Source organism: Berghia stephanieae, chromosome 8 (genome assembly GCF_034508935.2).
Source record: "Berghia stephanieae isolate SIO BIC M18660-M18661 chromosome 8, UCSD_Bste_1.3, whole genome shotgun sequence".
NCBI classification, from domain to species: Eukaryota; Metazoa; Mollusca; class Gastropoda; order Nudibranchia; family Aeolidiidae; genus Berghia; species Berghia stephanieae.
This window is the reverse complement of record NC_088367.1, coordinates 41,046,850-41,063,532: the sequence shown is the minus strand read 5'-3', so window position 1 is coordinate 41,063,532 and position 16,683 is coordinate 41,046,850. Positions and strand designations below refer to the sequence as shown.

The window sequence follows — 16,683 nt, the reverse complement described above, 5'->3', positions numbered from 1 at the left end:
TCTGTGCTTCTTCCATCTTTCTTGTTTTCTTCATTAATAGAGGAATGCTATTGTCACTGATTCTCTCCCTTAATTGTGTCTTAACACATTGAGTATTAGAATGAGGACAACTTACATGTGAACAATGTTTTTTTTTTTTTAATGGTTATTTCTACCAATGTTTAAATTTTTTTTTAAATATTTAAAAACGAAAAAAAAAAATAACTAAAAAAACAAACAAAACAAAACAAAACAAAACAAACAAGAAACAACACTAACAACAAAAACAAAAACAAAACAAAACAACCAAACAAAAAACAAAACAAAAAACAAACCCTAGCGGAATGTTAGAGATCGTAAAAACAATAAGCCACATTGCTGAGATATCAGTCTCGTATTTCTTGGTCTTTGTAGTTATTATTCAGTCAAAGATCAGAGCAACAAATGCAATTGTCTCGTTATATTGAATCGATAAAAGTAGATCAATAAGAACAAATAAAACAGTTTCAATAAACAGTAATCCTTTACCTATAACACATTCATACCGGCCTGTATTTTTGAAAAAAAAAAAAAATTGACTTAATCCGCACCTATTATTTTCTTTTATAATTTACTCACTGCAGATATTCCACCAATTAAATTATTTAATGATTTTTTATATGAAGAGAGATTATATACTCATTGTTGTGAATCTGTTTAAATATCCTCACAGCATGCGCTTTGTTTAAAATATAATTAATAAAGATCATACTTCCGTCAAAAAGATTATCAATTTAAACCAAGAGTCCTTGCTATTGTTTTTTTGGGTTTTTTTTTTTGTCTTGCAATAGAACTTAAATGTGTTTTTCTCTGTGAAACTGGTTTGGTTTATGCAATCTTAGCGTCATCGACTGTTTTTTTAAATTCTCAATTTTTTAAATGCATTGAAAATAGGATTATAAGATGGTTTACGATGGCAAAATTGATGATTTTTCCGTCTTCTCCTTTATAAAAAATAAGATTTCATTTTCAATACAAGGGAGAGAACCTTTCAAAAAATTATTTGTGGAGTCTTTTATTTATATATATCTAAATTTTGATTTAACAGATTTCAAATGAGCTTAAATTATTAAATATTTTTTATGCTATGCATACATCTTAGATTTTTAATATTGAGGGAGAGTATAATCAATTCTGAATATTTTTGCTTTTTTTCCCTTCTATTTTGGCACTTGTTTCAGTTTTGCAGAGATCAGCAAAGGAGCTTTACCTTTGATTGACATCTGTGCACGTGTTTGTTCTAACTGTCTTGTAGTGTGTAGAGTGTAGTGCTCTTTGTATTTTGTTTTTTTCTAATCAGATGAGTTGTATATTATTTTAATGTGTTTTGCCTCGTAACATGTGTGAGAAATATTGCAAATGAATTTATAAATATTTATACTTACCGTCATCATGGTGATTGAGTCATTTTGTGTATTATTGTCACAATTTTGTATTGAATAACCATTAAACATGTACAATAATATGTTTAAAAATGACCTTGGCATTAAAACAAGCTTCCTTTTTGTCAAAAAAAAAAAGTGGTCATTGCAGGACCAAACAAAATTTTTAAAGGAGAGAGAGACAGAGAGAGAGAGAGAGAGAGAGAGAGAGAGAGAGAGAGAGAGAGAGAGAGAGAGAGAGAGAGAGAGAGGGAGGGAGGGAGGGAGGGAGGGAGAGAGAGAGAGAGAGAGAGACTGTATTGTTGGGTTGAACTGAACTGAATATTTATCAATGCAAAAATTAACGCAGACCCCTGTATATTTTAAATGCTTCAAACTGATTTCAATACCATTCACTGCCTTGAATTCTATATTACAACGGGGTTATATAGCAAAATGAAATTGTTATAGTCGTAGCAGAATTTAATTTGTTATCGTACTAAAGGATTTTGTCAGTCTGTTATTTTTTTTAAACAATTTAATTTTGTTCATTGGAATAGACCAAAGATTTTGAGGTTGTTTTCAACAAGAGATTAAATGTCTTAATTCTTAAATCTAGCAGTCAAGATTTTATTTTGTTTTCCTTTTATTTTTTTCTTTTACATGAACTAAAAGAGGAAGAAGTACATAGATCCTATGATGTCCAAAAATGTTTATTTATTATTAACATCAAGAAGCTTTAATATTTTTAAATCAAAATATTTCAACAACCATTTTCTCTATGTTTTGTGTGTGTAATTCCAGCTCCACCTCGACGTAAAGCAGCTCCGATTCAGACAGTAAAAGAAGACCCTGACATGCCTGACAGGGATGTTCTGGTGAGCTCATGCCTGGAGATGTAGACTAATTGTTCTAGGCTTTTTTTATATTGTCAAAATGAGAAATTGAGAAAATATCAAATTTAGAAATTGAGAAAATATCAAACTGAGAAATTGAGAAAATATCAAATTGAGAAATTGAGAAAAAATCAAATTGAGAAATTGAGAAAATATTAAATTGAGAAATTGTGAAATTAGGGAGTAAGAACCAGTGAAAGATAAAGATGTGAAAAAGTGTGTATGGAACGGTGCAAGAAAGAAAAATACAAGGAAAAAAAACATCCCAAAAATCAGTTGTCCTCGACAGGGGATTGAATCTCACAGCGTAAAATGAATGGTTACCCTTATGAAGAATGTAGTTATTCAAATTATCCCAACTATCGGAAACCTCTTTGGTGTAATGGTAGCACGTCTTATCAGTAATCAGGAGGTCTGAGGTTCGATCCCCAGAGGAAGACTGATTTTTTTGGGATGTTTTTTTTTTCTTGTATTTTTCTTTCTTGCTTTGTCTGGCGCCTTTCACACACACTTGTTCAGATCTTTAGAGATATTATAGTTGATATCTATGAGTTATTTATGTAATTTTGATACTTTTAGTTGATTAAATATTTGAGCCTCAAGTGCTGACATGAATTAAGAATCTTACAAGTAAAATCAAACTCCAATAACAAGCAGATTTTAGCCCAGATATTTTTATTTTGATGTTTTGAGTTAAGAATATCTTTTCATAAAAAAAAATAATTATATTTTGTTGCTAACAGGAAACTGACTTACAAAAAATAGCGGCCAAAAACCCCCTGAATGGACCCAGACTAAGAATGAGTATCTCTGCTGCTGATCTTATTGGAAAGACGGTGAGTGAGTGGCACAAAAAAAGAAGTGAACAACACATTTGTCAACACAATTCTCACTGTATGTCTTGTTGAAGTTGAGAATAGTCAACTTGTCATGCCATTACCCCCCCCCCCCCCCTGTTTAAGTGAATATTTTGACCATTGTTTTTTTTTAATTGTCTCGTACTACATATTAAGTGTTGCTGTTGACTAGAGACCCCTTGTAAATCACCTTGATCACGTTTAGTGGATATTGATCTATATATATATAATATATTATATAAATCTCCAGTTCAAGCTCTAGTGTTGTTTATGTTTATGTTATTTATTTCTATTGGACTTCAGTGTGAGACTTGCAGTTTTCAATATCTCAACACCAATCTACAAGTTCAAACATCTTCAAATAATCATTTGCGACCTGCACTTACAAAGACTGGAACGCTCTTCCCAAATCATGTGAAAACACAACAGATTTAGAAACATTCAAAAGAAGATTATCAAATTTCTTCAGCCCAAACAATAACAATGGCTGTCACATTCAACAACATCTCTCCACCCTCAAATACAAATACTCAGAATCGAGTGACATACAGATTCAGACTCATTGTTTTAATGAACCGGATTAGAATTATAGGTTTTTGTGCTTTTGGCTTTAAGGAAAAATCCTGATTTAAATTAAACAAAAAATCTTATCCTTTTTTTCTTTTTTTTTCTACTAACGTTGTGGATTGGCCTCTCTGTATAATGTCTGGCTATGTGGTCTAGTGGTATGACACTCGCTTTCGGATAGGAAGGTCTGGGTTTGAGCCTCATTCAGCGCATAGTTGAGTCCTTGGAGAAGGCTCTTTACTCACATTCTCTCACTGTCCTCAGGTGTAAAATGAGTACCTGGCCATTAACAACGTTGTCTGTCCGCAAAAAATGTTATATAGCCTAAAAGGGGCCATGTCCCGTCCTAAATGTTAAATGTTGCTGTTGGCCAGGGACCCTTTGTAAAGCGCTTTGAGCACGTTTAGTGGATATTGCGCTATATAAAGCTCAATTAAAAAAAAAAATTGTTTATATTATATCAAGTTTGTTTTGTTTTTTTTTTGTTTTTTTTAACAGCATGATGAACTAGTGTTGTTACTGATACAGCTGAGACGTAACCAGGCAGCTCTGGACAAGACCAGAGATTTTTACAGGACTCAGATTGACCAAATGAGACCAGCTGAGCTCGAATACAGAAGACAGTGAGTTTACTCACCGTACACATTTTGAAAAATGTTTTTTTGATTGTGGATTTTGTCTTTTTCGTATTTGATGCTGACCTCTTACTCATGATGATGATGATGATGATAATGATGAAGAGGATAGTGGTGTTGTTGTTGTTGTTGTTGTTGTTGATGATGATGATTTTAATGGTTGTTTTGAATATAAAATTCATGATGATGATGATGATGTTTATGATGATTGTAGCATTTATAACAACAATTGTGCTGGTAATATTGTTGATGTTGTTGATGATGATAATGATGATGACGACCCACTGAAACAGTTATAAATGATGACAACCCATTGCATATTCACAGAATGCACCAATATGGTAACGTGAATGATGGATCCTTACACAACATACACAGGAACTTCACTGAATCCAAGACGCAAATGGAAGAGATAGAAAACAAGGTAAGGCAGCTGATTGTACCGTGTAGACTACTCGCCTTTTTAGTGACGGGACTGATTCTCTCTTTCAAACCATGACTTCTACCATTATTTATTAAATTACAAACATTATATTTGATTTTAATGAATAATGTAACATGACATTGGATATTATTTTATGTTGTATATCAATTTTATTGAAACTCTCGAATGTACAACCTGGACATGCCAAATGTAAATGGAGTTAATTATACTAGGAATATTGAATTTGACACTTATTTAAGTATTAAGATATTTAATTCTCAATTATCAATTAATTAACATTGAATACTATTTATATAATTGATAAGTTGTATCTATGCATAAAAATTACACAGGGCATTTCAAGGTTTTTGAATCTATTCGCTCTTAAACTTTATGATACAAATATAAATGAAGATCTTTTTTTTTTTTTATCAATAGGACAGTGCACTGCAATCATTTTATCTAAGTATTATCCCCATATAACAAAAATAGCTACCACTGACCATTTCTTTACGTTTTTATAAGTACTTACTGCTCACCACCTTGGACCACTAAGTTATCAAATCTTTTTTTTTAGTTATTTCCCCTGTGTGTGATACTCCACAACGAGGTGTATCCAGTACTTCACAGAGACAGGTTACCAACATAAGTGCCTGCTCCACTCACTTTTCGGAATTAAAAATTCACCCCATATACCGGAGCATACTCAATGTCTCAATCGTTTATATGTTATATGTTTGTGTTGAGAATATTGGCTATTAAGCTTAACTGCTGGCCAGGTAACTTCGCGATGGTTGTGTGTTGAACCCTCCAGAAGTCGGTGAGAGAGAGCTCTAGAAATGAATGACTTGAGTTTGATACGAATATTTTGTGTTTGTGGATAGCTCATACGGTAGAGTCACACTCTCATCGGCCAGGCGGAGTTGTTGTACCAATAAGGTTACGGGTTCAAACCCCACCAACGCCGTGAAAATTTTTTATTCTCTTTTGTCTTCTGGCACTTTTCTACTCACTTCATCTCTTGTTGTTAGAGACAGGTTGAGAGATTTTTGAAGTAGATGAGATATGTCTGAGTGGATAATTTATTCCACCATCACCAGCAGAACCTGGGTTTGAGCCCCCACCCTGAGATTTTCTTCTTTTTTTTTTTCTTGATTAAGAAACAGAACCCCCAACTGATTGCTTTATGGTGTTATTGTGTGACAGATGCCTTGGTTCTTGTTATTTTTCTTAGGACAAATGGGATTTGATTAAAAATTAGAACTTATTAAATTGTTTTTTGTTTGTTTTTTTTTTTTTACATAATTGAACTAAAAAATAATTAGATATAAAAACTTTTAAAAAAGAATGAAATAATTAAGGGGCAGCATGGCTCAGCAGTACAGTCTTTGTTTCATATCCAAAAGGTACCGAGTTCGATCACCCGCTGCTGCACTGTTTGGCCTTGAGCAAGTCACCTCACTCTAGTTCAATTTACAATGCTGCATTATTGCTAATCCCTGGGTTAATCCAGTCTTCCCTTGGAATAGACCCTAGAGACAAATTTCCCTTATGGGATGAATGAATGGAATTTTATTTTTTTATTTTATTCATTTATTTTTTATTTAAGAGCTCGTTTGAAGGCTGAAAACTTTCCTCAGTCAAATGATTTGATCTTATTGCTTGTGTTGTATGTCCCATTCCTCAGCTGGAGGTGTACCGTCCTATCATCAACTTGCTAGACAACATGGTGACTATGGGCAGTCTGTATGGAGGAGATAATCTCATGCTGGCTACGCAGTATCGGAAAGTGAGTTGAGTCTTGAAATTTATGACAAATTGAGCCAAATAGGGGGATGGGGGTGGGGGGGGGGGGGGGGGGAATCGTGACATCAAACCCTCTACTCTTTTGGTTCCTAAATCCTTGGGAGTGTGTATGTAACCAGTGCTTCAAAGGACTGAATGTAATGAATAGGTTATATAAATGTGGCATAACTATTTCAGGAATAAAGATGATGATAATAATAATAATAATAATAATAATAATAATAATAATAATAATAATAATAATAATAATAATAATAATAATAATAATAAAAATAATAATGATAATAATTTAAAAAATAAAAAAAATAAAATAAAATAATAATGATGATAATAATAATAATAATAGCGCTGTGAGCATGTTTAGTGGATATTGCGCTATATAAAAGCTTAATTTATTTGATTATGTATTGTCTAGATTCAACCGATTTAAAAAAAGAAAAAGGTGGCTCACTAACATGACTGAAATAATGAAATTTAAAAATTCGTTTATTTAAATGTAAATAATTTAATTATATTTTTGTGAATGAATTGTAGCATTTGCTGAGACCAGATCAATATCAGCCCCCTAAGAAGATGTTGGATTTCACTCGTCAGAAGCAGGAAGATAGGCTGGTGCAAGGGACTCATGAAGACATTAAGCAGCTGTCAAAGGATGAAGTGGATTTAGAGGTGAGGAAGGGGGTTGGGGTTGGGGTTGGGTGGGATGGATGCGAGGGGAGGGTATTGTTACCATCACAATTGTTTTTTTCTTTCTGGTGTTTTTTTTTTTTTAAAGGCTTTCTTGTTATGTTGATTATTATGATTTTAACTTCATCATCAACATCGTCATCATCATCATCATCATCATCATCATCATCATCATCATCATCATCATCATCATCATCGTCGTCGTCACCAACAATTCTCATCATCACTACAACTACAGTCATTGATCACAACTTCATCAACATTAATCTTACCACTGCAACAACCACCACCATCACCACTACCTCATTATTATTGCAACCACCACATCACCGTCATCAACACAACGACCAACACTACTACTTTTCATATAACCTCTGCATTTTTACTAATTTTTTAATATTTGAAGATTATTTAAAATGAATATAAAGAAGTTTTGAGTGAGCTTTTGGTCTAAATAGATTGGATTTTGTGTGAGTAAATTCCTGTTTTGTCGACTTGTTTCTTAAATTCATCTTAGACAAATTTTTAAGATGGCTTCCCTGAATAATAACACCTGGGTTATTCCAGTCTCCCCTTGGAATAGACCCTAGGGACAAATTTCCCCTATGGGATGAATAAACGGAATTTTTATTTTTACTTTTTTTTTTTTTATGTTCCATTTTAACTTCACACAGGACAAGATCGATCGTCTGAATGAAGTGGACAGGGCTGTCCAGGAACAAAGCTTTAAGGTGTCCAGTTTCAAGGAAGACAAGGTAAAGCCTGGCTTATCCATTCAGAAAGGCTATGTGGTCTTGTGGTATGACACTCGCTTTCGTCAGATCAGATGGTCCTGGGTTCGAGCCTCACTTGGCGCATAGTTGAGTCCTTGGAAAAAGGCTCTTTACTCACATTCTCTCACCATACCCCGGTGTAAAATGAGTACCTGGCTGTTACAGTGTTGTCTCTGTCAGAATAAAAATTGTAATATCATCTAACAGGCGTCATGTCTCGTTCTACTTGTTATGTGTTGCTATTGGTCAGGGACGCTTTGTAAATTAAAGAAAGCGCTTTGAGCATGTTTAGTGGATATTGCGCTATATAAAAACTCATGTTTTTTTTTAGATTGGAAGAGATCAGAGTTTGGTCTCAAAAGCTCAATTTGTGGAGCACTTTGACTCATCTGTAGACAGATCTGGGTCAACTCCATGTAATCGAACGCTTTTCCACCCAGCCGTGATTTGGTGGCTGTATCTCTCAAGAGTTTGTAGAAAATGCTTTTCAGATAGGCTAACATCCTATCCAAATGGTAGCAAGCAGCTGCTTCTTTGTGTTAAAAAATGAACTATTGAAATAGAGAGTTTCAGTGAATTTCTTCCCTTGTTGTTTTATCAAACTACGTCTTGCTTTAGATAAGATAAGATAAGGTATACTTAATTAGTTCTTCTCGGAAATCAAAAGTAAATATCACAACTGTTTATAACACAGGTGTTCCAACATTCTAGCCATGCATTTATTCAATGATAGAAATGTGACAATTGGCTTCAACAACTTAAGATAATATAAGTAGTCCTTCAGAGCCATTAGGCCCTTGGAGCCGGACTTTATCCCGGTTTCTATAGCATGACAATGACAATAACAATTGCTTGCTATCCTTTGGATAGGACGCTAGTCTATCCCAAGTACTTTCCACCAGATCTAACGGGCCCAGCTACCAATTTACTGATGGGTAGACAGAGGGATGAGTAGAAAATCTCGACTGCACCCGGAATCGATCTCGGGCCCTTTGCGTGTGAAGCGAGTGCTCTACCAACTGAGCTATTGGGACCCCCTAAGATAATATGCTTAGAGGTAAATAAATTTCTTAACTTAATAAAGAAAAAAAGAAAAAGAACTTGATAGAAATAAAGTATGACCACAACAATGATTTACAATCTCTAGATGTGATGAAAACTGATTATTTTGTATTTATTTATTTTTTTAATGGTTGATTGCCTACCTTAAAATTCATATTGCTTGTTTGTAGGAACTCATGGAGAAAGCTCTTGTAGGAATTCTAAGACAGCAGGATCAGAACAGAAATGACCCTCGTGAAATGCACAAATTAACTCAGCAACAAAGGACTCTAGAGAAAGAAATTTCCAGAGTAACACAGCAACTTGCTGAAGCATCAAAGGTGAGTTGTCATAGGAATTAATTTTATTGTTCGCTTCAAGACTGTAGCTTGATTAATGCCTATATATATGCCTTTGATGATTTGGCAAAATATGATTGTATACGCGTCAAAGGTGAGTTGTCAAAGGAAAGGAATGAATTTTATTGTTTTCTTCAAGACCTTAACTTACTTAATGCATATATATGCCTTTGATGGTTTATGATTGTATGTGGGAATTTAGTCCAGTTTTATAATGGCAAATCCATGAATTGTACAATTAATGATTATAGCAACTGTGGCATACTTGCGTAACCAAACCCTGATTATATTTGTCATGTTTTGTGATTAAACTTATCTTATCTCCCTTTTCAACTAATTGTCTTGAAGTATTTGCCACACAACCTACAATTAAAAACAAGAAATATTTCCTTTAGAAATAGGTAGTCACAGAATATTGCGAGACAAGACAGCGAGGGTTAAAATTTTGATATTAGTTTGAATTTAGAGTTTTCAAACTTTTAAGCACTTTGGAATGTGATTTGGAGAAATGTAATTTTTCAATCTGTGTTTGAAAAATGAAAGTAAATTTGCACATTTATCTAGCAACTTGTTGCACCTTGCAGTGCTAATTCTGAATCAAAAATATTGCAATTAGAATTTTTAACTTCTGGATAACTCAATCTATGGATCTATTTTACTGAAACAAGTAATTTTCTGCGAATCGAATATAATTTGGTGAGGTACAATGTAGTCAAATAGCTTTCATAAATGGAAGTACAATTTTTTTTTCTCTCGAAGGAATTGGAGGCAACAACAGCGGAAAATAATAAACTGGAACATGAGATAGCTCTTCTACGCACCAAAGTACATGGAGAATTGTCTAGGAGTCGAAGTGCTCCCTCTTTGGTATATCTTGTTGCTGATTTTTAAAATTGATATTAAAATACCCCCAAGAACTACAGATGATGTCTAATTTTTATACTTTGGCTCAAGACCAAAGGGCTATTACTTGAGCATTTATTTAATGCAATATCCACTTAATGTACTCAAAGCACTTTACATGGGATCCCTAGCCAACACGTAACGTCCAGGATAAGACATGATGTCTGTCAGGCAGGGAATATCATGTTTTCCTACAGAGACAACACTGTCAACAGAAAGGTACTCATTTTACACCTGAGTATAGTGAAAGAATGTGAGTAAAGAGCCTTTTCCAAGGATTCAACTATTATAGCACAGAGTGGGACTCAAACCCAGGACCTTCCAATCTGAAGTTGAATGTTATACCACTATATCACAAAGCTTAAGTAGCCCGGTCGCAGGTTCAGATAAAAATCTAAGTAGTTAAGATTAAATTAACTTCATTGTTTAAAACGTTCATTGTTCAATATGGTAAAGCAGCATCATGTTCCCATTTGCATGTGTTTTTTCCCCCATAAACTTAGAGGTCCCAATAATTCATTTGATAGACCAATTGCTATTGTCTATTTAAAGCTACAAAAATCAAGTTAAATTTTGGCTTATTGGACCAAGCAGCTCTTAAAGACTAATTAACTTTAGATTTTTAAAAAAGTAATTGGTTATTATATTTCTTGTAATGAATGAATCTCTCCCCAGGCATCTGAAAATATTCGCACCAAGATGAAGATGGAGAAAGAGCTGGCTAAAGTCCAAGACATGATGCAAGGCTTAAACCAAAAAGGAGCCAAATTGTCACAGGCAATGAACACACTTAGAAGGTCGTCTTCTGGAGCCAACATTGCAGCTGCTCTAGGTTAGTCAGTTTATGCTGTTGTGTTCTCGCTGTTTGTTATTGTTTTGCTTCTTTTTTTTATAATACTCATTAATCTTTAATAGGGAATTTATCCTCAAATAACAGGCATCATTCTGGCTTGCTGTAAGAACAAATATCAAAATATTTGTCCAAATATGTTGGGATTTTTTTTCTCCTTTTTTCGGGTGTTTTTCTCTTTCAAAAAATGATCCTGATTTTTAAAATAGAGCATTTCCATGGTTTTACCATTTTTAATGCTTTCTTAATGCCCAGCAGCTCCACATGGACATAATTTCCATTCCATACAGTACTTGCCATCTTTTAGGCGCCCTTTTTATACTAGAAGTCTCACTAAATCTGTCTATAAGGTGTCAATTTTTTAAGGCCTTGAAAACTTTTTGGCCAGTTCTTTTGCCGATGTAATTTCTCTTTGACTCTTTTGTTGCAAGTCTCATTCTCTGAGTTCCTCTCTAATTTTCATGAAAGCAGCAAATATTATTTTACTAATTATTTTTTTTTCTCTCCCTAAATTATCGTTTTCTCCATCAGATGATGACCAGGTCAAACCGTCTGGCTCGTACTTGCAGACTGACCTTGACTCTGGAGAGCAGGTTGATCTCGCTAACTCTGTCGGACTGGACATTGGAGCAGATGGACATCCAATCATCAACCATCACCGACAGGTTAGCATTGTTATTTTCATTATATGTCAGCTGGTCACAAAAAAAACGCGCTGCTGTTTATTTCTTTCCATTGTAAAAAGTTATAAAGATATCTTTTCCAAATTTTCACTACTATTAGAACTATTCTTTGTTGATAGAATTGCAAAATATTAAAATAACTGGACTAGCAGCTTTTGAATAATATAAAATATTGTAACGCCACCTAAAAATTTTGATATCAGCGAACACATGATGTGAATTATTGTGGCATTTGCGTGTTGTATAATTCTTTAAAGAAGACACTTGTTGCTATGCCTGGGAAACTCTAAGCACATCCAGTTACATATCTGTCAAAACCATAATGAAGAAACCTTGAAACTCTGGACCGAGCACTCCCTGAGGACAGGAACAAGGGGCACTTCTAAGAAACTTTTCACACAAAGGGCCAGACTAGATGTGCGCAAGCATAGTTTCAGTGTTAGAGTGGTTCAAGTGTAGAACAGTCTACCAGAGAAAGTTGTCAGTGCTGATTCACTTAGCACATTCAAGAACAGACTGGATAGCTATTGGAAAAACCAAGAAATTTTCTATGATTACAAGGCTAGCATCACATTCTGTCTTCACGGTAATCTGCAACCGGAAGAAACAAAGATGACACCTGAGTCCAGCAAAGAGGATCATTGAGAACCTGTGCTGGAAATCATCTCTAAGTATCTCTAAGTATGAAAGAAATAATTTTTTATGATGGAAGGAGATAACCATTGAGGAAATTCAGAAGTGCAATTTAAGTTGGAAAAAGAGACTAAGTTGCGTCATATAAGAGGATGGCAGTGCTATTGATCACTTAAAGGGGTGGTTTTGGGGGTATTTTTCCACTTTTTTTCCATGCTTTTTTTTATTATCCTCTTTTCTCAGAATGCTGCAGATGACTGGGATGTTGACAGAAATGATGAAGAGACCAAGAAATTCTTTGGTATGGTTTGGAAATGAAGACTATTAGGATTTATATCTGAAAAAAACATAGTGCCAGATAAAAACAGATAGAAAGTATTAAAAATTTATTATTATTATGATTATTATTATTATGATTATTATTATTATGATTTATTATTATTATTATTATTATTATTATTATTATTATTATTATTATTATTATTATTATTATTATTATTATTATTATTATCATTGTTGTTGTTGTTGTTGTTGTTAATTTGGATTGAGTTAAAGGAATTGAGTAGTGAAAGTGAAAAATTAAAGGGAACTAATTATCATTCTGACACCATCCTCTAATTTTCAGGCTTACTCCCTCGAGACAAACCCAAAGGTCAGACAGTGAGAGACGTGAAGAGGCTGTCCGAGGCCAGGAAGGAAAAGGAGAAACGGAAAGATGATGAGTTTGGAGAAGGTAAAAAAGGGGGAAAAGGGGTCCCAAAAGCTCAGTTGAAATAATTTAAATTTAAATTACAACTTCTGTCGTCTATATCTTGTTACCGGTATGAACAAATTAAATTGAGCTTTAAAATCGCGCAATATCCACATAACGTGCTCAAAGCGCTTTACAAGGGGTCCCTTGGCCAAAAGCAACACTTAACATGTAGGACGGGACATGATGCCTGTTGGTCGATATTACATTATTTTTTTTCAAAGAGAGACAATGCTGTTAACTGCCAGGTACTCATTTTACACTTGAGTATGGTGAGAGAAAGTGAGTAAATAGCCTTTTTGGACCTTCCGATCCGCAAGCAAGGGTCATACCACTAGAACACATAGTTGCACAAGGTTTGTCAGAGAAATATTAGTTATCCACTTGGTAACATTGTAGAAAACCTGCTTGTTAGAAATTGTCTGTTTCAGTGTGTGTGTGTGTTGTTCCTGGAATATCAAGGATAAAAAATAATCTTTTTGAAGATTCATTTGTATTGTCATGTATGTTGGTATATTTAGATGATTTATTCTTATTGTTACTTTTCAGAAATAAGACTGAGAGTCAGTAATGTTGATAATGAGGTAAGAACAAACCTATTGAAATTTTCATAACGTTATGTTTAAAACCGATTTTAAAGAGCACTCTTTATCTCTGATTTATAATAGTTATTTATAACAAGAAAAGTAGAGAGCAATGGGGTGGGGGGGGGGGGGGGGGGGCTGCTGAAGCCTGGGATCGTGAAAATACTAACGAAAGAGTGATAATGGAGAGGCTTTGGATGGGAACAATACAGTATTGTTGTTGTTGTTATTATTATTATTATTATTATTATTATTATTATTATTATTATTATTATTATTATTATTATTATTACATAGCCGTTTACTGCTTTCACTTTAGTTCATCATCTTCATCATTATCATCATCATCATCATCATCATCATCATCATCATCATCATCACCATAAAACAACAACAACAATAACATTATCATCACCATTGGACTCGTGTTCTTATGCCTCTGGAGTTTGTCTTAATACGGGACTATTTTGTTAGCCAACAAAGAATTAGACAAGATGTGTTTACACATTCATTGTGCAGAAACCTGTCATTACAAATCATTGAAATAAATGCTATTTTAAAATAGATTATTACTCTTATATTTACTACCAGGTGTTAGGGTAACAAAACTCAGATAACATCAATTTGAATTTTTTAAACAATTAAAAATATTTTTCAGGTTAATTTTAAATAGAAAAATATACATTTTTCAAGAGAGAATAAAGTATACTCACCATTTCTTGATATCAATGAAAATAATTGCGTCTTGAAGATGACAATGTGGCCGTTATATCCATATAAAATAGAAAAATATAGAAGAAGTGTATGGTCAGCAATTGCAATCCAGAATTGCATTCTACTGGCAGGGATAAATATAGGCCAGTTCACACGTTCTGGACATCTGTTATGACATAACCACACGGTGGTCTCCCCGTCATCGACTGTGGGTCGTTCCCATTGGGGGTGAGACGGTAGTAAACGAAAGTGAAAGATATCTAGTGTAATAAACGGCTGTGATTATTATTATTATTATTATTATTATTATTATTATTATTATTATTATTATTATTATTATTATTATTATTATTATTATTATTATTATTATTATCATTATCATCATCATTTTTTTTTAACCCATGTAGGTAAGCTCCATCATTCATGCCCGAATCGCCAAGGACACCCAGGCAGTGATGCACCAATCCGTACCAAGCGGAGATCAAACATGGGATTCTGCTGGCCACCCACTGTACGAAAACTTGCCCCGTTATGGATCCATGCCACAGTTAGCCGACAACAACAAAACCAATGGCAACAGTAACATCAACAACCACAACAGTGGCAACCAATCGGCTGCAAGTTCTAGAAGATCTTCCATAATTCTTCTCACTCCAAAACCTTTTGTACCTTATCAAGATAAATCTGCGCGTCCGTTTCAGAGCGAGTTAGCATTGAACTCAACAAACAATAATACAAATAATTCTTTGCTTTCCAGCAGTGGACTTGACTATAAAAATGGTTTGAATGACAGAAACAACAATTCTTTCTCAAGCGACTATTTTACAAAGGGGAAGGACTTCAATTTAAACAGGCCATATCACAGCCAAGATCTTTTGACTTCTGACAATCCTCGCGGCAGCCCTCAGCATTCTTACAATCAGCATGTAAGTTCTATATTATGTTTATCCTATGAAATGTTTAGGTATTAACAGGTATTATAGTCTTCCCTTGGAATAGACCCAAGAGAAAAATGTTCCCAATGGGATGAATAAAGAGAATTTTTTAAAAAACGTTTTTTAAAAAAAGATTGTACTGATACTATGCGTTTTGTTAAAATCGTATATAACATACCAACACACAAATTTATGTGCAACAGTCTGATTAATACAATATAATGAAAACTACTAATTAAAATGGCTGGCTAAAAACAATGACAAAAATCTGAGTGATATCAATTACGTTCCTTCTATACCTTAATGTTTGATCAGGTCACAAACTAGTGTAAGATACAGACTTGAAAATTGGCAGTTTAATTTTTTTGGGACTATTTTTTTTTCTCGAATTTTTCTTTCTTGTTTTGGCTCTGATTCATGCACGCTTTTTCTTTTCAGATCTTAAATGGGTCACACCGTAGCCATCGTTAAGTTATTGTAGCCTGACACTGAGACCCAAAAGGACTGGTCTTTTGACATCATTATTTGGTTTTTACACCACCTAGTGAGTTGTCGTTAGTAGAGCTCATGGAAACAAGTTGTCCTATTGGTTGAACCATTGAATACAGCTCACGCAGTGTAATTCTTTTGTGGCCAAAGACTGGTCTTTTGACGTCATTTTTTGGTCAGTGTCAGGCTTAAGTTAACGATGGCTACAGTCTCACAGAGTTTTTTTTTTTTTTTTGTATTTTTGTTTTTCTAACTGAAGCTAACTGGTTTCTGTTTCTCATTATGACTTGTTTAGTATGCTATTATGATAGTGATTCAATTTTTCCCTTTCATATTATATGACCCCCAAAATCCTGCTTTTTAATGCTGATTATTTTTTTTCCACATCATTAGGAGAAAGACTTTGGACAGAATGGTCAATTTCATGCAAAGCCAACCACAATATTTCCCAAGGATGCAACAGCAAATGGAGGAGGGGTTGTCGTGGAGTCCCCAATCACGATTAAGTCTGTGGCAAGACCGACAGAGTCAGCACCAGGTAAATCATTGGTATTACATCATGCTGGATGGTTTGGAGTCCCAACAGCTTTGTACAGTCCCAACAGCTTAGTACAGTCCCAACAGCTTAGTGCAGTCCCAACAGTTTAGTGCAGTCCCAACAGCTTAGTGCAGTCCCAACAGCTTAGTACAGTACCAACAGCTTCGTGCAGTCCCAAC

The 16,683-nt window shown here is 34.2% G+C and overlaps 1 protein-coding gene across 4 annotated transcripts in view; it reads left to right on the top strand.

The window, feature by feature from the left end:
* LOC144978685 (uncharacterized) overlaps positions 1-16,683 on the top strand; it is an 84,071-nt gene that overhangs the window by 48,882 nt on the left and 18,506 nt on the right. For all 4 annotated transcript variants that reach the window (XM_078925088.1, XM_078925085.1, XM_078925087.1 and 1 more), the window contains 16 exons: positions 2,184-2,257; positions 3,019-3,111; positions 4,198-4,322; positions 4,662-4,758; positions 6,446-6,547; positions 7,099-7,233; positions 7,926-8,006; positions 9,257-9,406; positions 10,184-10,291; positions 11,003-11,159; positions 11,709-11,842; positions 12,737-12,794; positions 13,119-13,226; positions 13,794-13,828; positions 14,950-15,468; positions 16,360-16,504. In XM_078925088.1, coding sequence (XP_078781214.1) covers positions 2,184-2,257; positions 3,019-3,111; positions 4,198-4,322; positions 4,662-4,758; positions 6,446-6,547; positions 7,099-7,233; positions 7,926-8,006; positions 9,257-9,406; positions 10,184-10,291; positions 11,003-11,159; positions 11,709-11,842; positions 12,737-12,794; positions 13,119-13,226; positions 13,794-13,828; positions 14,950-15,468; positions 16,360-16,504 — 2,121 coding nt within the window. The remainder of the gene's footprint in view (positions 1-2,183; positions 2,258-3,018; positions 3,112-4,197; positions 4,323-4,661; positions 4,759-6,445; positions 6,548-7,098; positions 7,234-7,925; positions 8,007-9,256; positions 9,407-10,183; positions 10,292-11,002; positions 11,160-11,708; positions 11,843-12,736; positions 12,795-13,118; positions 13,227-13,793; positions 13,829-14,949; positions 15,469-16,359; positions 16,505-16,683) is intronic.